This window comes from Dunckerocampus dactyliophorus, chromosome 1, assembly GCF_027744805.1.
Source record: "Dunckerocampus dactyliophorus isolate RoL2022-P2 chromosome 1, RoL_Ddac_1.1, whole genome shotgun sequence".
NCBI classification, from domain to species: domain Eukaryota; kingdom Metazoa; phylum Chordata; class Actinopteri; order Syngnathiformes; family Syngnathidae; genus Dunckerocampus; species Dunckerocampus dactyliophorus.
In genome coordinates, this window is record NC_072819.1 from 17,816,250 (window position 1) to 17,838,474 (window position 22,225).

General features: G+C 40.9%; 2 protein-coding genes across 4 annotated transcripts in view; one reads left to right on the top strand and one right to left on the bottom strand.

The window, feature by feature from the left end:
- The first annotated feature begins 407 nt into the window (after window positions 1-407).
- Window positions 408-17,015, top strand: znf341 (zinc finger protein 341). Of its 3 annotated transcripts, none has more exons than XM_054797227.1 (16): window positions 408-462; window positions 787-897; window positions 3,848-4,038; window positions 6,778-6,927; window positions 6,995-7,267; window positions 7,483-7,666; window positions 8,340-8,430; window positions 8,534-8,624; window positions 9,941-10,103; window positions 11,785-12,005; window positions 12,068-12,276; window positions 12,357-12,453; window positions 12,666-12,798; window positions 12,871-12,982; window positions 13,067-13,137; window positions 16,120-17,014. In XM_054797227.1, exons 1-16 carry the CDS (start codon window positions 432-434, stop codon window positions 16,557-16,559), a joined length of 2,568 nt encoding a protein of 855 aa, XP_054653202.1. In that variant the 5' UTR covers window positions 408-431; the 3' UTR covers window positions 16,560-17,014. The 3 variants fall into 3 exon arrangements, with proteins under 3 accessions (XP_054653202.1, XP_054653184.1, XP_054653192.1); XM_054797209.1 differs by having other exon boundaries at window positions 409-462; window positions 8,337-8,430; window positions 16,120-17,015; XM_054797217.1 differs by lacking the exon at window positions 16,120-17,014 and adding an exon at window positions 13,294-13,987 and having other exon boundaries at window positions 409-462; window positions 8,337-8,430.
- A 2,356-nt stretch (window positions 17,016-19,371) lies between these two features.
- Window positions 19,372-22,225, bottom strand: part of itchb (itchy E3 ubiquitin protein ligase b) — a 42,636-nt gene continuing 39,782 nt past the window's right edge. The window contains exon 24 of the mRNA XM_054770669.1: window positions 19,372-21,853. Coding sequence (XP_054626644.1) covers window positions 21,754-21,853 — 100 coding nt within the window. The 3' untranslated portion in view covers window positions 19,372-21,753. The remainder of the gene's footprint in view (window positions 21,854-22,225) is intronic.

Here is a 22,225-nt window from a genome sequence, read left to right on the forward strand (position 1 = left end):
GAAGAGGAGTAGCGCGCTCTTAGATTGGTGGAGAGAGTTGTCAGTCATTACATCGATGGCAGATTAGTCGATCGGAAGACGCTTATAAATGGCATCCGGCAGAGCATGTGTCACACTTTTTATTGTTATTTTTTGACAAGAATAATTGATGTCAACGTTGGGTTTCATAAATATGTGGCTTAAACTGAAACTACGCCTGTATTTTAATATTTCGCTTTTACGCAGAAAAATAATTGTTTGTACTAATTAGGAGTATTTCATTTGTTACATCCATTACTTGCATTAACTTATTGGTCTATTCCGAACTATAAAGTAAATTTTTAGACAGATTATTTTACTTTTCTGTATTGACAGTTGGACAGCTGCAGCAGGAGGTAGCACCAGCAGACTCTCCCAGTCGAATACCGATCGCCAAGCAGAAGAACTGCAAGATGGCGCAGGCTATATTTGAGGTGCTGGAAGGTAAGGATAATGTCTTAATAAACATGTAACTACCACCGAAACAGCTCTGACGTGCATTTTAAGATATTAAGGGCGTGTCGGGACGAATTTATAATGCTTTATACCTGTTATTAGACGTGTGTATGTCACAGCAAGCATATCAGCACGTAAAATTGAGTGTATCACTGGCAAACAAACGAGCTAGTTCTTGTGTAGTTTGACATAAATAAATAACATACCTGTTGGTAAAACAGATTTCCATTCATAACTGTTATATTTTAATTATGTAGTAGCCAGTCAAACATCCTTTTGACAATACATTGTGAATGTGTTGTTCTTTCCCAGGCATGGATAATCAGACAGTGTTGGCTGTCCAGTCCTTGCTCGATGGTCAAGGAGGTGTTCCTGACCCCAACAACCAAAATGTCTCTGGGACGACGACGATCCAGTCTATGGGTATGTGAATGATTACTCTACATTTGATTGAACAACTACTGTATAGTGTTTCTCCATTTAGTGGTTTTGGTTGTGGAGGACTTACTCAATTGCAGAGAGTACCGAGTGCTATAGTGGTAAGGTATTTATTAGGAGGATGCCGTTATTTACAATTAAAGCTAATATATTTGTTATTTGTCAGAATTGTTTTCCCCAGTCCCCAATCCTTTTTGGGTCCTGTAAACATCATATTTACAGATGGCAAGTCTGCAGTTTTTCTCATATAGTGGTCAGGAGGCATGTACTATATTTTTCAATAGGGGTATAATGTTGATTAAGAGGGAGGCCTTCATTTGTATTATTGCATTTTATAAGAATAATTTTTAGATATTTTTTATAAATTTACTTCCACAAATAAACAAGGGCACGTAATTTACGCAATATGTTTTGAAATATAATGTAAATATGTAAATTTTAAAAAAGTATAATAACAAATATAGTATTCAGTGTATACAATTTTGTATTACGACCTCCATGACATTTTTATTTTTACCCAATCCCTCGTTCTTTTTGGGATGCCAGGTGTACTATTTTCTTATACAGTCATCAGGCATATTTTTCTTTTCAATAATCTTTTTTATTGAAGTTTTAGAAACAACAGCAGGAACATCAAAACAAAAGCTTCTCTTCCACTACACATTTTTATATATAAAAAAAATGAAGGTAAGAAAATCTCGACAGATCAGAGCAAAAATAATTAGCTCTTTTGCGTGGAACTACACGGTCGTTAATCATCTTCATCTTCAGGTTTCATATTCACAGTCTTGACATATGCAATAAATGGTGTCCATATTCCTTTTTCAGCATATACGTTATTCTTTCAAGCGGGAGGCTTGCTAACGTCTGTCTTAACCACTGTGCTATATGAAGTCTTCGGGTCTTTTTCTACCACAGTGCAATACATTTTTTTGCAGGAAGCAAGCTGAGGTCTACAAATGTTATTTCCCCTTGAGAGAAGTTGCATTTTTTTGGGCCCCAGATACCCAACAGCTTTTCTTATGGACTGGCTTTTAACACATGTTGACCTTGGCATTGTTTTGACTGTTTTATTAGATTTTTTTAATGTATGGTTGTTACTGTGTTTTCAATTGTACTTTTTTATTGTTGGGTATGTTTTGTGTAGTTTTTTGTTTTATTGGCTGCTCTAAAGCACTTAGAGCAGTTGAACTGATGAAAATGTACTATATAAATAGATTTTAGCTTGACCAACAATAACAGTACCGGGTTCATTGGAAAGTGTCTGAGAATAATTTTCACTTTGAACAGTGAGCTAACCTCCTCCCAAAAGGTTTTTATTTTCCCTGGTTGCCGTCACAAGTTGGCACATTTACTATATTTTCTTTAGAGGTAAGGCATTTATGTACTATTGTTGTAATAATAATTTAAAAATGTAATACATGTATTTACTCAACTGCTCAAGTGTCCACAGGGAGAAGGCGTTTATCTGGAGGGAGGCCTGTAGTTGTATGATTGCATTATATAATAGTACATATTTTTATACTCAACAAAAATATAAACGCAACACTTGTGTTTTTGCTCCCATTTTTTATGAGATGAACTCAAAGATCTAAAACTTTTTCCACATACACAATATCACCATTTCTCTCAAATATTGTTCACAAATCTGTCTAAATCTGTGATAGTGAGCACTTCTCCTTTGCTGAGATAATCCATCCCACCTCACAGGTGTGCCATATCAAGATGCTGATTAGACACCAAGATTAGTGCACAGGTGTGCCTTAGACTGCCCACAATAAAAGGCCACTCTGAAATGTGCAGTTTTATCACACAGCACAATGCCACAGATGTCGCAAGATTTGAGGGAGTGTGCAATTGGCATGCTGACAGCAGGAATGTCAGCCAGAGCTGTTGCTCGTGTATTGAAAGTTCATTTCTCTACCATAAGCCGTCTCCAAAGAGAATTTGGCAGTACATCCAACCAGCCTCACAACCGCAGACCATGTGTAACCACACCAGCCCAGGACCTCCACATCCAGCATGTTCACCTCCAAGATCGTCTGAGACCAGCCACTCGGGGCAGCTGCTGAAACAATCGGTTTCCATAACCAAAGAATTTCTGCACAAACTGTCAGAAACCGTCTCAGGGAAGCTCATCTGCATGCTTGTCGTCCTCACCAGGGTCTCGACCTGACTCCAGTTCGTCATCTTAACCAACTCGAGTGGGCAAATGCTCACATTCGATGGTGTCTGGCACGTTGGAGAGGTGTTCTCTTCATGGATGAATCCCGGTTTACACTGTTCAGGGCAGGGCAACAAAACTGCACAAGTGGCCTTTTATTGTGGGCAGTCGAAGGCACACCTGTGCACTAATCTTGGTGTCTAATCAGCATCTTGATATGGCACACCTGTGAGGTGGGATGGATTATCTCAGCAAAGGAGAAGTGATCACTATCACAGATTTAGACAGATTTGTGAACAATATTTGAGAGAAATGGTGATATTGTGTATGTGGAAAAAGTTTTAGATCTTTGAGTTCAACTCATATTTAATGGGAGCAAAAACAAAAGTGTTGCGTTGATATTTTTGTTGAATGTATTCGCATGTTTTCTTTAATTCTGTTATTGTGATATTTGTGTAATAGTTTTAATATTTTTTTCCCCACGACAAATACTTACTGAAATGAATTCACCCTAATTCATTCTATTATAAATATCAGTTTTACAGATGCCAGGTCGGCTCAGACACACTGTGTGTTGTGGTGAAGTTGTCTGTACTGTGACACTGGTCGTATCAGATGTCATAGTCATAATATATTGTAATTATTATTATTTAAGGTGCAACGTTTATTTATTCTAGTGGGCGACTGTGTATAAACATACAACTGTGTTAGATGGCATTGTGTTATATGACTGCGCCGTGCTAAATTGTACATGTTTTTTTCTCCCGACAGACGATGAGGATGTGTTCTTGTGCGGAAAATGTAAGAAGCAGTTTAACTCCCTGTCAGCCTTCATGTCACACAAGAGGGAGCCGTGCCAGTCGAGCGCCCCCTCCCTCTCCACCGTGTCCTTGGCCTCCACCAACGCCTACACACCCGTCCCCTCCATCACCTCAGGGTCGCCAGCCAGTGCCAACAGGCAGGTGAGAAGAGCCATGCTGAAAATGTATCAGGTCATGCGGACAAAAAGTAAAAAGTTTTAATGCCAAGAGAATAAAACAGTAATTCCAATAAGTCGTCACACACAAAACTAAACATAACAGTCTTAGACCAGCAGTAACTGTTTGTTTAAAAAACAAAAACAGATGATTCCGATGTGTGTGTGTGTGTGTGTGTTCGTGTGTGTGATTCTTTTTCAGAAACAGAAAGTACAATTATGACTTTTTCTCAGTATGACTTTATTTGTTTTTTTGTTGTTTTTTTTTTACAAATTTTATATATTTAACAATTGATGTAATATTACTTGTTTCTCATAAAATTACAACATTTTTGTAAAATTCTGAGTTTTTGTTGTAATGTTACGACTATTCTTTTAAAAATGACGTAAGTTTTCTAATCATTTCACTTCATTTTCATAAAATTCTGACCTTTTCATGTAAATACAACTTTAAATTGATAAAGTTAAAACATTTCTAACATGATTCTATTGGGTTCTATCACATTACATTTATTACAGTAAATATTACACAACTCTTTTCAAATATACTCTTTTCAAAGAGAGTAACGAAACACTACTTCAGTTTTATAAAATTGTGATTTTATCCCATTAAGAAAATTTAGGAAATTCTGACTTTCTTGTAAAATTATATTTTTTTTCCCTTGTAATATTACAAACGCAATTTATCCAACAAGCAGAAGTTTGTTGTCTTAATTCTACACCTTTAATCCCGCTCTGTTGGGATTGCTAGCAAATTAAAGGTGCTCTAAATGACACATTTTTCACTTAAAAAATATAAGAACTCAACAAAGGATTGTACAAAAAAATGTCTATATTCTTCACAATTCTGACTTAAACTTAATGAGATTCGTCGTTCAGCCCGAAAAGGGGGAGTAGCGTTAATGGTTGTCACTAACACACTCATGGCTCATGCACATACACTCCTGATCAAAATCTTAAGACCAGTTGAAAAATTGCTAGAATTTGCATTTTGCACATTTGGATCTTAATGAGGTTTTAAGTAGAGCTACAATATGCAAAAACAAGAAAGGGGAGTGGGACAAAGAACATCTGTAACATTTGTAATTTAAACAAAAAAAAATAGGTTGTTTATCACCTGATCAAAAGTTTAAGACCACAGGCTATAAAAGCCAAAATCTGCTCAAAAGTTTCATTTTCTGTCAGGCATTCACACTGTCATGCATCCTGATGGCTAAAGCTAAGAAGCTTTCTCTTTTTGAACGTGGTCTGATTGTTGAGCTGCATAAGCAAGGCCTCTCGCAGCGTGCCATTGCTGCTGAGGTTGGGTGCAGTAAGACAGTCATTCTACATTTTTTGAAAGATCCTGAGCATTATGGAACAAAAAAGTCAAGTGGTAGACCCAAAAAAATCACACCTGTGCTGAGTCTGAAGATCCGATTGGCTGTCCAAGACACAGGGCGGCCTTCGACCCAAATTAAGGCCCTTACTGGTGCCGACTGCAGTGCAATAACCATCAGACAGCATCTGCGGGAAGAGGGTTTAAAAAACAAATTGAAAGACCTCGTCTCTTTCAACGCCACAAAACTGCCCGTTTAGACTTTGCCAGGGAGCATCAAACATGGGACATTGAAAGGTGGAAAAAAGTTTTATTCTCTGATGAGAAAAATGTAACCTCGACGGTCCAGATGGCTTCCAATTTTACTGGCATGACAAGGAGATCCCACCTGAGATGTTTTCTACCCGGCACAGTGGAGGGGGGTCCATCAGGATCTGGGGTGTTTTTTCATTCAGTGGAACACTGGAGCTCCAGGTGGTGCAGGGTCGTCAAACGGCGCATGCTTACGTGCAGATGTTGCAGCGGGCATCCCTCATGACTGAGGGCCCTCGTCTGTGTGGTAACAGCTGGATTTTTCAACAGGACTACGCTGCAGTTCACAATGCTCGCTTGACCAAGGACTTTTTCAGGGAAAATAACATCACTCTTTTGGACCATCCTGCATGTTCCCCTCATTTAAATCCCATAGAGAACATTTGGGGATGGATGGCAAGGGAAGTTTATAAAAATGGCCATCAGTTGCAAACAGTTGATGCCCTTCGTGAAGCCATCTTCACCACTTGGAGCAATGTTCCCACTAGCCTCCTGGAAACACTCGCATCAAGCATGCCCAAACCCATTTTTGAAGTGATTAACAAGAACGGTGGAGCTACGCATTACTGAGTCCTACTGAGAACATTTTTTGTTCTGGTTTGGAGAGGTTTTTGTTATTTTTTGAGCGATGGTCTTAAACCTTTGATCAGCTGATAAACAGCCTATTTCAGTTTAATTGTTGTTTTCAATAAATGACTTTTTCAAAGTGTTTTTTGTCTCACTCCCCCTTCTTGTTTTTGCATATTGTAGCTCTACTTAAAACCTCATTAAGATCCAAATGTGCAAAATGCAAATTCTAGCAATTTTTCAACTGGTCTTAAGATTTTGATCATCTCTGTACACGTACATGAAGTCTCAGAGAAGCTATCAACAATTAGTACTCATGGCTGAGTAGGAAGAGGGCGTGATATAGTGCGTTGGAACACTACCATCTCCAGTACAGTACCTAACCATGACAGACAGCACCTTGAAGTTAATGATAGTCTCTATCGGCACCTTTATCATGATCTGGACACAGATCTACACAAAAGCTTCATTGGCAGAGGTAATGATGTACCAAAAGGCAAAATATGTGTTTGTCTATTTCTAATGCAGGTGTCCACCTACATCACCGTCCCCCCGTCCCCTCTGACACACACTCTGGTCCAAGGCAACGTGCTGGTCAGTGATGAGATACTCATGTCGGCCATCTCAGCCTTCACCTCCATTGATCAGCCTATGGCCGCCATGCAGACACCTATACAGGTAACACAACGCAATACTCATCGCTTGATGTAACGTTTGACTCACCTCCTTCATTATGTGTGTGCAGAGTAACCCAAGCATGCATACAACTGGCATATCGTATCTTCAGCACCACCACCACCATCAACAACAGCAGCAGCAGTCATCTTCGCACCCCCTGCCCCCAGGCCAGACTCCGGCACACCCCTCACCTGCAGGACAGCCCAGTCTCTCCTCCTCGAACATCCCCGCCAGCCACAGCAACTCAGTGGTTCAGGTCTACAGCACACTGCCACACATGGCCGCCGGTGGTAATGCAGAGATCCACACACTGGGTCTGCATCCGTTTCATTCTGTGCAAGTGAGTTGATAATAATGGCGTTCAGAGTGAAGTGTGTGTGTGTGCTCACAGGGGATAACTAATGTAGTAGACACATCTGCTATAACATTAGTACACCTGCATGATATAATCAAGCCCAATCCAAGTGCTGTATCCAGAAATCTACCTGTGTTCCTATAGAAACTATCTAAAAAATATAAAACATACAGTAGTGTATAACAAACACTTTATGACAGGTGCCCAGCCAGTGTGTGGAGAGCCAGTCATTCACCACTCCTCCCGTCTACAGCCCAGGCAAGCTGGGCATCAAAACCAAGACGTGCAGCATCAACGCCAACACCACGGAGCTGAGCGAATTCGAAAAACTTGTTGGCCCCAAACGGCTGCGGAATGGAAGAAAAAGCCCAGATGCAGCCACAGGTGTGTTTTTAATAAATATCAGTGTGAAATTTGTGGTAAAAAGTACAACCTAAACAAATGATTTTGTATGTCCTCAAATCGTGATCAGCTGTAGTCTGTAAGAAGTTTCCGTCATAACAAATATATAATTTTTATTATAATAATATATAATTAAATAATATAAAAATAAAAAATAAACAAATAGAAAATATACATATAATAGTAGTAATTAAATGAAAACTATAATTATAAAATATAATATATACATACATATGCACATATATAAATACAGTATAATTAACAATTATAAATACAAAATAAATACAAATAAAAACAACAGCTTATGTTGATAGTTTACCATTTCATTGTATTTAAAAAAAAAAAGTACTAACATTATTTTTACATCTACTATGTCACCTGTTTTTGTTTTTTCGCCTGAGAGGATATTGACGCCGTTATTTGAGGGGAGGTGTTTATGTGTTCAAAGGAACAACCTCCCAACACCCGATAATTAATTCACCGAAGGTGAGCTGAGGCCACTATTGGAATAAATACACTTCTTACTACGAAATACTACGTCTTCTTCTTCTTCTACTATTACTACTACTACTACTACTACAACAAGCGTAATAATACAATGTAAAATGTATGTAATGTAAACTGTGGATGAAGTTAATTTATTTGTCTTCAGCAGAGTCGCTGAAAGCCAAAGGTCCAAAGCTGAAGTGCAATTTCTGCGACAAAATCTTCTCCAAGAACTTTGACCTTCAGCAGCACATTAGGAGGTGAGGTACCCATCTAATAATACAATTTGATGATAATTTAAAAAAAAAAAGCCACTTTGCCCCCTTCAAGTCTCAACTTCCTGCTTGTTTTATGTGTTTGCAGTCACACAGGAGAGAAACCATTTCAGTGCATCGTGTGCGGTCGAGCCTTTGCCCAAAAGTCCAATGTGAAGAAACACATGCAGACACATAAGGTTCTCCAAAACAATACAATTCTAATTAATCTGTATTCTTATTCGATCAATCCATCCCTTTTCTATACAGTAATCCCTTGTTTATCGCGGTTAATTGGTTCGAGACCCGACCACGATAAGTTAATTTCCATGAGGTAGGATTCAATCTTAAGAAACTGAATATTTTCCTAGTTAGAGCGTAGAAAAACTCTAGCCCTCTAGACATGAAATAACACCCAATATATTAGATATAATCGGAGAAAATGAGCCATTGAAGACATGTAAATAAGACCTGTGTGTCTTTCAATAAATGTCTGACATGCATGTGCACAGGAAGTGACGTCAGGGATTCAGAGTTTATTTTTAGCTGGAGTAACTTCACAACATTAGCCCATGTTATTATTATGATGATGACTATTATTGTTATCATTATTATTGTACCTGTTGTGAGATAAATTTAAATATAATAAGAGCCTGTCATTGGCGATTAAGTCTGGTGTGTGTTACTAGTGACACCTTGTGTACTTCCGTTCCCGGGTCATGAGGTTGTTGTAGCCACTTAGCGATTGCTAAAGAGTTGTTGCTGGTTGAGTTGAGTGGAGAGTAAACTGATTGGTGCCACCTACCTCCATTCCTGTCTTGTGAATCACATCTCCATATCTGGTAACCCGCGACGTGGGTAGAAATGTTGACTGACAACAGAGACAACAAGACCATGCCGGCACCGCTACAAGCGAGTTGACTAACGTCAGTGCTATCTGCGGCACACCCACACCCGTGGTTTGAACAAATCAACCCCAGTTACGACTGCGAGGAATAACACAGGACGTGACGAAGTATTCCCACGTATTGGTGCCGCTGGATGCCTCGATGACAGCAAGTACGGGAGCCAGTAGGTCTATATTTACAGCAGTGTTTTATGGTTGGTTTTAATTAAAGGGAAAAACCCAATACCGATATCAACCGGTATTAAATTTTTATGCCAATATTGGGGCAATAATATCTGTAGGCCGATATTATCGGACATCACTAGTTATTTGTATTCTAGTTCATTTAGAACCTTTTTATGCTGAAAATGCTTAATTTAGTCCAATAATACGTAACATTTGCTTAAATATGTAGAATTGTTTTTTACTAAGGCTGTAGTAAACCACAAAACAGCGATCATTTGTCAATTAATAAATGTTTGAAAAACCGTAATAGAGTGAGGGACTGATGTTGGAACCGCGATGGAGCGAGGGACGACTGTACTGTCAGTGTATGACCCAAGCCAAAAACAATATCAGCTAACTACTGCTGTACAAAATGATACCATCCGTGTCTTGTCATTATTGAAGGTGTGGCCTATGGGCGTGGCCAGCACGGTATCAAGGCTACCAATCACAGTAAAGGTCGTGCCGGTGTCAACCAATGAGGAGGAGGAAGGGAAGCAGCAGTGTGAACAGGAGGAGTCAGGGCTACGACAGCAGGTGACTCAAGAAGGCGACTCAGCACAGACAGGTAGGACTTGTTTAAAGCATGCCAACTACAGTGGATCCCCGCACATTCAAGACTCACCATTTACGGCCCCACAAATTTTATTTTCTCAAAACTATCTGTTCATTGATCATCTTTCATTATCATTCATGAGTGCAGTATATATATACATTTTATACGTATACTCATTCAATCCTAGCCATTTTTCAAAAGACAACCCCTTCCGAGTCTGCCTTTTTAGACGATTTTGACTGATCTTTCAAGGCACACAGAATATTGTGTTCTATGGCTATATAAACGTGGAAGATATATAAACATAGAAGAGAAAAAAGTTTGTTTCTACCTTTTTCTGTTCTTTAGTAATCAGCAGTAGAACATAGGTAAGATTCAGGAAAATATCAGTTACCAACTACAAAAGGGAGAAAATGAGCTTTTTGTTCAAATATACATTTCAAGCATAACTTTGACTTGGACACAAATATTTTTTGCTTTTGTGACAGCTCAAATTTATGAACTATCATCAAAGTATCAAAGTAACAATTTATTTACAAATATAACACCATGAACTATTTACAATTTTCACATTTGGAACTGAAGTATGTGTGTGCACGTGTGTGTGTTTGTGTGTGTGCATTTTTTTCTATATATAATTTATTTTTACTAACTGTGTACTACTAGAACAAAGCATGTTTGGAATGATCCACAATTAAAATAAACGTGAAACAAATTAATTTCCCAGAGCATCTTGACATTTGTTAAAAAAAAAAAAAAAAAAGAATCCAGAGGTATCAAGAATAAAGCAGCAGCATGGGAGCTCATTGGTGCCAGAGTAAACATATCGGTTAAGTTTACATTCATTTAAACAGAAATTTATTTCAGTTTATCTTCAATACTAGCAAGATCCGGCACTAGCAAGAGTACTCGATCGACACCGGTTGCTTTTTTTCCTCTCAACTGCTTTAACACCCCCAAATTCCCTCCACATCTAACAGCCAATTAAAACCGTGGGAGACTCGTACAATTCGCTTTGGATGTGAGCGCATCAGTCACCAGTGTAGCCGATCACAGCCGCTCATCGCCTCCCATGTGCGGCTTTTACTACGTGTTGGCAATGAGTTTTCGCCGATCACATTTTTTTGTGGCCCGTGTGTGGCGCCCATGACACCACCATAAACTGTCCAGGTGCCACTTCCGCTTTCCGTCTTTTTGTTCCATTTTTTTTTTTTTTTGCTCCGTCAGCATCGATTATTGACATTTATTAATCGATTGATAATCGTCAATGTCCGGATCGCGATGCATCTAAGAATCAATTATTTCCCCCACCCCTAATGAATAAGTTGTTGGGATGGGGTGTTGGGGTTTATAAAAACGTATAAGTACGTCTTTGGTATTGAATGAGTTAAAATACGTTTGATAAGTGTGTGAGGCATATTGAAAGAGAGACGGTGGAGTGTCCTGGAGCTCAATCTAATCTTATAAGTACCCAGTCACTCTTATGGCAAATGTTGACGCAGAAATTGGAGGATAAAGTAAACGTCAAGCTAGCAGGAGGGTTTGGAGGGGGAGGAGCGAGCCGGGTGTCAAATATAGACTTTTTATAACCGTCTCAAATGCTCCTGATCGTAATCCCCGTGAAAAGCGGTGACCTACTGTTTATCGCTTAATGTCTCCATCAGCAACAAATAAATTACATTTTTGAACACAGAAGCTTCAGGGCAAGTGGAGGAGATCACGCCAGAGGCTGATGTGGAAGGCGTCAGCGATGAACCTGCACCCACTCAGCCTCACATCCAGGAGGACGGTCCTCTAGCTCACACCAAACAGATTGTCATGATTGACAGCTCTTACCAGTGCCAATTCTGCTCCAGCAAGTTCAAGACCTACTTCCAGCTCAAGTCCCATCTGACCCAGCACAAGGGGGAGCAGGTGAGCCGCCAATCTTTTGCACATCAAGCTCAATGACTGTTGGTGCCGTTTCCTCTATTTAGGTTTACAAGTGTGTGCTCAAGTCCTGCTCCCAGACTTTCCAGAAGCTGGATCAGTTCCTGGAGCACATCAGGACTCACCAGGAGCAGCTGACCTACCGCTGCCACCTCTGCAGCAAGGTATTCCCCTCCCTGTTTGAACTGGGAGTGCACCAGTACTCCCACTGCTTCTGCCCGCAGCAGAGCACACGCAAGGAAACCACAGTCTACAGGTGAGTGTGTCTGTGTTCTTCCCATTGGTGGTGTAAGCCTTGGCAGAGGTCTCTTGAGTGTTTTGTGCATTTGTCTTCAGGTGTGTGAAATGTCAAAGCCGATATTCTACCCAAGAAGCTTTAGAGCAACATCTCCTGACTGCCTCACACAACTTCCCATGCCCACACTGTCAGAAGGTAAATTGTAATTGTGGCCTCTGCTGGAATAGACACCATGTCCACAATGAATCAGGTGCATCATCCACTTCAATAAATGCTACACAGCACACCTCCAACATACAGTACCTCCTTTTCCTCCACTATGTGGCTTTAATGATCTTTTCTATGACTTTAGGAGGTTTCTTCCAGCCACAGCTTTTTTTTACTTTGGCGATTATTTACTTTTGCAGGTCTTCCCGTGCGAGAGATACTTCCGCCGACATCTCCCCACTCATGGCATTGGCGGAAGGTTCAAGTGTCACGTGTGCAAGAAGGCCTTCAAGACAGAACACTACCTGAAACTGCACACACGCATTCACTCAGGTGAGGAGAACATTTGTAAGAAGCGGTCACCAACATAAGAGATATCCACCAAATATATATTCCATTTTCCAGGGGAGAAGCCGTACAAATGCTCTGTATGCGACGCCACTTTCAACAGGAAGGACAAAGTGAAGCGCCACATGCTCATCCATGAGCCCTTCAAAAAGTTCAAGTGTCCTTTTAGGTGAGCGCAAAAGCATGTCCGATAAGAAGAGTCACTTTTAAAGAGAAGCCACACTTTGCATTCATGTTGCTTTTCTTTCATCAGGACACACGTTGGCTGCACCAAAGAATTCAACAGACCAGACAAACTCAAGGCACACATTCTGTCACATTCAGGTCAGAAAATGCACCCCATCTTAACCTTTCAAAACCCAGGCCATGTAAGAATGTTACAAAATATTGCACTGAATAAACACTTTTACGACACTCCAATAAAAAAAAACAGCTGTATAAGCTCATCACAATAACTATGCTGTTTCTCTGGCAACTCAGGACCGCAGAGAAGCTCGGCTGCCTCACACAGTACAGAAAGGACAGGGAGATATGGCAGCAGCCAATGAGAGAGTACAGCTGTATCACACAACGAGGAAAGGACAGGAAGATTTGCCAGGGGCTAAGGAGAGGAATTCAGCTGCCTCACAGGGTAGAGAAAGGACAAGGAAAGCTGCCAGAAATACTGTCAAACATGAAACATGAAAAAGGAACAATAAGGATCAAGTGAATTCATACACATTAGGTATCTACCTATATAACATCTATTCACCAAGTATAAAGTACACAACAAAAAGAAAAATGGATGCATGTTGTTTTTTTTCTGTACTCCTGTACTCCTTCAAAATGGGGACTTTATATTTGTGCACAAAGCAAATTATATAATATATAAACAAACACTATAAATAATATATCAATTACCCTTAACTTTGCTCTGCAAGAACAAAATTGGCATTGTTGAAGTCACAGGTTTGTCGTAACAAATTATATTACATAAAGTGGGACCTCGGTTAGCGTGTTTTGTCCAAAATTTACGCCACAATTTTGCCTCGGTTTGCGTGCGTTCTCCAGTTAGCGTACAATATGGCTCGCGTCTTGTCGTGTTATTATTCACTGCGTGAGTGCGTCTGTATTCTTTATATATATCTAAACTCTAAAGATCTAAACTGGGGGGAAAATGATCTTGAATATCTTTCCTGATAATAAGTGGGTGATGTATTAGTAACAAAATGATGCCACATAATTTGATAGAAATGAAAATGATCACCCTATAGAGGGGGGAAATCAAAGACACCCCAAAAATGAACGTGAAAAAATGATGAAGCACACTGGTCCATTTTGCTAAAATGTCATTGTAGCAACTCAAAATGATTCTCAGTAGTTTGTGTGGCCCCCACGTGCTTGTACGCATGCCTGACAACGTCGGGGCATGCTCCTAATGAGACTACGGATGGTGTCCTGGGGGATCTCCTCCCAGATCTGGACCAGGGCATCAGTGAGCTCCTGGACAGTCTGAGAAGGAACCTGGCGGCGCCGGATGGACCTAAACATAATGTCCCAGAGGTGTTCTATTGGGTTTAGGTCAGGTGAACGTGGGGGCCAGTCAATGGTATCAATTCCTTCATCCTCCAGGAACTACCTGCATACACGAGCCACATGAGGTCGGGCATTGTCGTGGACCAGGAGGAACCCAGGCCCCACTGCACCAGCGTAGGTTCTGACAATGGGTCCAAGGATTTCATCCCGATACCTAATAGCAGTCCTGGTGCCATTATCTAACCTGTAGAGGTCTGTGCGTCCTTCCAGGGATATGCCTCCCCAGACCATCACTGACCCACCACCAAACCGGTCATGCTGAATGATGTTGCAGGCAGCATAACGTTCTCCACGGCATCTCCAGACCCTTTCACGTCTGTCGCATGTGCTCAGGTTGAACTTGCTCTCATCAGGGAAGAGCACAGGGCACCAGTGGTGTAGTTGCCAATTCTGGTGGTCTATGGCAAATGCCAATCGAGCTCTACGGTGCTGGGCAGTGAGCACAGGGCCCACTACAGGACGTCGGGCCCTCAGGCCACCCTCATGGAGCCTGTTTCTGATTGTTTGGTCAGAAACATTCACACCAGTGGCCTGCTGGAGGTCATTTTGTAGGGCTCTGGCAGTGCTCATCCTGTTCCTCCTTGCACAAAGGAGGAGATACCGATCCTGCTGAGGATTGAAGGACCTTCTACGACCCTGCCCAGCTCTCCTGGAGTAACGACCTGTCTCCTGGAATCTCCTCCATGCGTCCAGGTACCGCAGTGATGCCCTGGTCCAGATCTGGAAGGACATCCCCCAGGACACCATCCGTAGTCTCATTAGGAGCATGCCCCGACGTTGTCAGGCATGCGTACAAGCACGTGGGGGCCACACAAACTACTGAGAATCATTTTGAGTTGCTACAATGACATTTTAGTTAAATGGACCAGTCTGCTGCATCATTTTTTCACGTTCATTTTTGGGGTGTCTTTGATTTCCCCCCCCTATAGGGTGATCATTTTCATTTCTATCAAATTATGTGGCATCATTTTGTTACTAATACATCACCCACTTATTATCAGGAAAGATATTCAAGATCATTTTCCCCCAGTTTAGATCTGATGTGTTTTCGAAGTGTTCCTTTAATTTTTTTGAGCAGTGTATATATAATTTTTTTTTTTTTTTTTAGAAAACATCCTTCCTTGGTAGCATCCTGGCAACCGGACCAGAACTTATGTGGGCTGGCTACGATGTCATCAGCGGTTGACTTTAAAAAAAAACACAAAAAACACAAAACACATTTTTATTAGGGATGCTCCGATCAATCAGCCATTGATCAGTATTGGACGATGTCTGTGAAAAAGCACGTGATCAGCATATGCCTTAAAATGCCTTTCAATGCCGATGACAAAAGCTGATCGCCTGTGGCTTGTACTGTATCCCAGCGTGCACTGCAGTGTCTTGCCGTAACTAACGTCCTGGGTAGTGTTTTCCGCCCACTTTTCTTCACACTGCGCAGGCGTGCCACAACAAAACCACAACTTTAAAAAGCGTTCATTTAATACGGCATTTGAAGAACAAACACTTGACGGACTATGGTGAGTTTTCGACGCTCACGGCGTGATCATCAGTCAAACGGCAGCTAACGCAACCAAGACGCTGGACTCGGCCGTATGTGCATGACAGACAGAACCACTGAGAATCACTGTCTTAGGGTTCGGCTCCACTTGCCCCAATGACCCCCAGATCTGCTCTCTAATTTGTTTTTTGTGTGTGTGTGTGTGTGTGTGTGTGTGTGTTATCTCCATTCAGGCATCAAGCCCTTCAAGTGTCTGTTCTGTCAGAAGGCGTTCAGTCGCAGAGCCCACATGCTGGAGCACCAGCAGTCGCACACGGACAATTACCGCTTCCGATGCTCCGCCTGCAACAGAGGTTTCTCCAGACAGAGTTACTACAGAGACCACAAGTGTTCAGGAGCGACCAATGACAAGCGACAGGATGATGATGCAGATGAAGATGTGGAGCAGGAAGGAGAGGAAGCTGGGAGAACAAGGAGCGGAGGTCGGTTTACGAGACAGTTGAGGAGGTCGAGGAGTGAGGCAAGGGAAGATGACAACCAGGAAGTGGGAACGGGTGGGGAGCAGGGAGAGCAGGAGTCAACAGAGGAAGCCGGTCAGGCTACGTCGTCCATGATGCAAAGACAGCAGGAAGTGGAAGGGTCGGAGCAGCAGATGCAGAGCAACTCCTCTTAAGAACATTTCCTCCTTCACCATCATTGGTGGTTTTTAAGATGAGGGAATGTTTCCTGGACCTTTGTTAAATGATTTGTTTTACATTAAAACGTTATGGAAAATGTGTGCTTTACAGTCATCTATCTGCCTGGGTTTCCGCGGGTCTTCTGTGCCTTCTGTGCGCCGCACCCCGAGGTTGAACGATAGGACCGGCTCCAAACGGCAATACTCACACACACTAGCATGCAGGCATGGTCTGTTTTCAGCAGCTTTAGTTTGATACTTAATATTATGACCATTATTTCTGTCCTTGCTATTTAATTATTATAGTAATGACAGTAATTGTAGGGGTAAAAACAACCATATGAGATGCTTTTACTAGTTATTGCTGTACCTGCTGGTACGTCTCGCCCTCTCTTCTATCTCCCCGTCCATCCACAGGGTCTCCAAATAAGCTCCATAACCAGTCTCAAGGATCTTCAATCAGTTCTCACAACTACACCCCTGCTAATCCTGCACCCGCTGACTATATGGCCCATCCAGCACTACAGAAACAGGCGATGAAGTGGATGCCCTCACCATCTGTGGCTACATCTTGGTCCTTTCTCTTCCCCAACCCTCGGGCCAATATCCCCTACTCAGACTCCAATCACAGTCAACGATGTGACCTCATGCTGTCTTTTCTCTCTGTTGTCTCTGTGTTCTATGTCTGTCGTCCCTCTAACCATGTTCTCTTCCATGGTTTTAACAATAAATTTGCAATGCAACTGGAACAGGAGGAGTATACCAGGCTTACCTGCTGTAAAACAAGAGCTGTTCTGGCAACAAAATCACACAGTTCACTCATACTGCATGACTAAGCTGCTGAACAGGACAGGTTAATAATAATAACATAACACGGGAAAAGTACTCAAAATAGTAAAATTCCATTCAATTAGAAAAATACATAAATGCAAAGAGTGGGAAATTGTGGGAAGTTTTGGAAGATAAGTGTTTATATACAGTATGTCTACCCATGAAAATAGCAAAAAAAAAATGCTGGCATGCTAACACTTAGCACCATAGTCTTAAATGTTTATATATATATGTACGTATGAAAATGGCTAAGAATGCTACTATGCTGATGTTAGCATGCTAGTAATGCTAACATGCTAACCCCCAGCATGATCGTGCTAAGTGTTTATATATGTGTCTGCCGGTACCTATGAAATTGGTTAAAAATGCTACTATGCTAATGTTTGCGTGCTATTAATGCTAACATGCTAATGTTAACATGCTAACATCTAGCATGATAGTGCTACGTGTTTATATACCTCACTCCCTCTGCCTCAAGAGCTGATCTGAACACGCGGCCGACAGTCCGGGCTTTTAGAACGCGTGGTCAGTGCCCTCGCCGCCCATTATGAAGGTGCTGCGTTCGAGCCCCGGTGCGGGCAGGTGCGAAACAGGGCGGGTTACATAAATATGTAATGTACCCATGAAAATAGTAGAAAATGCTACTATGCTAATGTTAACAATGCTAACATGCTAGCATTAGCATGCTAACAACTAACATAATATATCGGGGCGGCTAAATGTGCCGAATGAGTTTAGAAGTTTGCCTTTGGAATGGTCTGAATCGGTTGAGAAATGTGGAAGTAGTTAGAAGTCTTTAAATCAAAGGCATTTTGCATTCCGGAAGAAAAAATGTTGAAATTTTTGTGCTGTGGCTAAAAGCACCCTGACTTTGCTGAATGAGTTGATGTCGAAATGAGGTGAATCGGTTGAGAAATGTGGAAGTAGGAGCAGGTAACTAGTTTTTACAGAAAAGTGAAATTTGGGGGAAAAATTTTCATTGTCGTTGAATAGAATGAGCGTATTTTAGCAAGAATGTCCTGAATTACTTGATTGGTTTGATGTTGTAATGCTTTGAATGGGTTGAGAAACGTGGAAGTATTTAGGAGTCTTTAGATCATTCCTGAGGGAAAATGTGGGAGTTTTGGTGAAAAGTATGAATTTTGTTCAGTATAGATATCGAAAGCCTGAATGTCTTGAACATGTTGAACAGTTTGATTTTGGAATGACTTGATTCAGTTGAGAAATTTAATCGGTCTATTGGAAGAAGAAGCCCACTGAAACAAAGCAGCATTAGGACAAATTTAAAATTTTGCAAAAATGTTGAATTTTTCGTATTGTTGCTCATAGCATGATTGTCCTGACTTTGTTGAATGGTTTGATGTTGGAATGAGGTGAATCGAATGAGAAATGCGGAAATAGTAGCATCTTCATAAAGGTAACTGGTGCTATGAAAAACGAGAATTTTGCAAAATTTAAAAAATTTTAGGATTTGAAAAATAGAACTAATGTCCTCAACGTGTTGAACAATTTGATGTTGGAATGGCTTGAATTGGTTGAGAAATATGGACCGTGAAACTTTTCTTAGAAAAATAAAAATGGGTTCCGGAAAATTTAGATTTTAGTGATTTTTTAATTAGGTCCAAAATAGTGATTTTTGAATTGCTTACTTAGTGGGACGTTTTCATAATTGGAATGTTTTGAATGTTTTCGTTGAAAAATGTTGGAACTGCGTGGATGTTTGAAAAATGGCTCATTCATTTTCAATGGGGACATTTTGTGGAAATTTTGGAAAATGTGTACATTTTAGAAACATGGAGAAAAGAGAGCACATGTTGTGTGAATTAGTGGAACATTTTTTGTGTTGCAATATTTGGAATACGTTGAAAAATGTGGCCTGTGGAAGCGGCCGAAAAACGAGACGGAATAAAAAGAATTGGTGCAGAATTTTATTAGTGTGAATGTCTTTGAAGGCATTCACACAATTAAACTCATTAAAGTTGTTTTTTTTTAATTAATTCCAACAATTTCTCATTAGTTGTATTAACATTTCCATTAAAATGAAACATGTAAAAACCAACTTGTTCCCATTGACATCCTTAGCTGCATCACGTCTACATACGTGATATAGATCAGTACAAAGCACTCGACACAACAATGTTTGATTTAATTTATTAAGGTGACCATTTCAGAGATTGTTTTTTCCTTTCACATATTTCATGTACATCCGAAATTAGAAAGGGTGAAGGAAAATATAGTGTTACCATAAACCTCTTATTAAAACCCTTTACAAAAGGAAAAAAAAAACCATGTTATTTAATGTTATTTATTTACATCTTGTTTTTTTGTGTGCAGGAAGAGTGACAGTTTTACATGCAGGTCTTAAAGGTCCTGTATGTTACATAAGCATAAGGTTGTATGGTGGTTTGGAATTTGCTAACTTCTATATGATTACAAATTAAATAGAATCGACCCAGGACAACGTAACTCTTTATTAGGAGCTAAAGGAGCCCTATCCTGCTCATTTCGGGGGGGTTTAAAAAGATATTCTACCCCAGTGGGGCACTATAGTAAGTTTCTTTCAATAAAAGAATCCATAAATCTCAGGTTGTGTAAAGGGTAAATCTGCATTTTTTTCCCCTCTTGGCTAACATGCTAGGATTCCACAGCCGCCTCCCTGACCACGTCTACTCTGTAGCGATGGATGGACCGAGAGTCGGCTCCAGCCCCCCACCCATTACCACATGCCTCCCTCAATCGGCTATGTGCCAGTGGTGGTCAGCAAACAGTAAAGAAGAATTGGATATTAGAGACAATTGGATAAATTCCAGCATCAAACTGCTTTGTTCACGAAATAGAGCACAACATTTTAAAGATCAAGTCGGAAAAGTGGGAAATGCAGGATAGGGCCCCTCTAACAACAAAGGAAAGCTGATTTCCATGTTATCTCCCCCTCACTGTGTAAAACTTGTTTTTCAAGAACACAATTAGTGTTTCATTTATGAATCAGCGTGCACCAAAGTAAGAATCTTCAAAAACGAAGATGTAGAGACTGCGTATTATTCTGATTTGTCCACACTTATTTCATGGACTTGGTGCAATAGTAAATCATAAAGGATGGAACACCTTATTAATTTACTAGAGCATTTGGGGGGGGGGACTTGTGGAGGTCATCAATGTGATTCGTTAATGCTAGAGCAGACAGTTAAAACATTTTGTTAAATGATTTACTTGGGAAAAAAACTTAATTTGGTTCGACTTTTTTGGTGTTTTTCTCCGCACGATACATGAAGATACACCATCTCGGAACACTTGTCATCCCCTTAAAGGACATCACAAGGGTCGTATTGGACAAAAAAAAACCCTGAAAGCTGACAGCCTACATACACACTGCGGTCCTATAAAACTAGAACTCCTTTTCAGTGCCGTCATTGCGGGTTTGTTTTCACCCTCTGACTGGAAAATACTGCAGGATATGACCAGCCACCACTGCTTATTGGCTTATATGTCTCCCAAATGTGTGTGTGTGTGTGTGTGTGTGTGTGTGAAGCACCACAATTTGCATACATGTGCTGCGTTCTTACTTGCAGTTATTGTTGCTTCTTCGGGTATTTAAAAAGTCTTGTTAGCGGTACAGGAGAGACGGATGTGACAGAAGACGTGACAATCATTATAGTGGAGGTTGCTTGGTTAGCGGCGCACTCACACTGCCCTACATGACATCACTTTATCATACAACACATGTATTACTGCATATTGCCCGAATTGGTGGCTTATTTTGAGTTGCTCTAATGTGCAAGGTGGCGATTATCTTCCGTAACTGGTGGGAGGAGCAAACACATGACAAGTCTATTTTGCAAGCGTGCATGGGCGAGTGTACTGTGGACTTTATGCACATCTCAAATATTTCTATTTATTTCCATAATGTAAGGTGGCATTTATCATTAATAACTGGCAGGAGGTCCAGGTCCACCTTTTCCAAGCGCGCAGGGCCAACAAACCAGACTTTAGGTTGCCTTGTAGTGTGAGTGCGCCCCAAGAGCCAACACAATACAATCTGTTCCACTTTTGGTGACCCCCTTTTCATGTAGCAATGAATATTTAGACTAATGCAAGGCAAGACTGGAACGCTGCCCTCCAATGGTGAGTCTTGCTTGCTTTTAAGAGGGGATTTGGCAAACACTCCCATGTGGAATTTGGTGCTCATTCTCATTGATGGTGGTGGATTCTGGTTTTGGCAAAGGCTCCCAATCAAGAATATTTTCCTTTGAGATGGATGCAATAAACACACGGTATACGAGCGGCCCCTCATGAAGTGAAGGCTTGAACCCCATATGATCTTCATCCCGTGTCGCAGCCTCTTCAGGCTGTTTTCAAAACATCACTCCTGTCCGAAGCCTTCCGTCTCCTCGATGGCAAACATCAGCTTCTCCTTGAGCTGCTCGTAGCTCTTATAAGGCGGCAGGTCCAATCTGTTGAAACTGGAGCAAAGTGGAAAGAAGACACAACTTGGCGTCAAGGCGTGAGCAATTATTAACCATAATGTTAACATTGAGGCTATTAGACGGGTGTACCACTGTGCTGCACTGCAATGACTTTCATTTCCTGTTCTATGGTTATCATCACATTTTGTAGGCCGGGGATGGGCATGACAATAAATGAATTGATTTTGTTGATTTTTGATCCATTTCATCTTGAAACAGTTGAGGCAAAAATGGATTACAGTCGTCCCTCATTTACTGCGGTTAATTGGTTCCAGACTCAACCATGATAAGTGAATTTCCGCAAAGTAGGATTCAATATTAATAAATGAAATATTTTCATAGTTATGGCAGAGACAATCTGCTTACATG

Excerpts from the sequence above, each read along its gene's own strand:
- znf341 (XM_054797209.1), top strand. The coding sequence starts at position 432 with ATGGCGCAGGCTATATTTGAGGTGCTGGAAG. Across the intron at positions 7,268-7,482 it reads ATCCGTTTCATTCTGTGCAA|GTGCCCAGCCAGTGTGTGGA; the intron begins GTGAGTTGATAA and ends ACTTTATGACAG. Across the intron at positions 12,983-13,066 it reads AAGTTCAAGTGTCCTTTTAG|GACACACGTTGGCTGCACCA; the intron begins GTGAGCGCAAAA and ends TTCTTTCATCAG.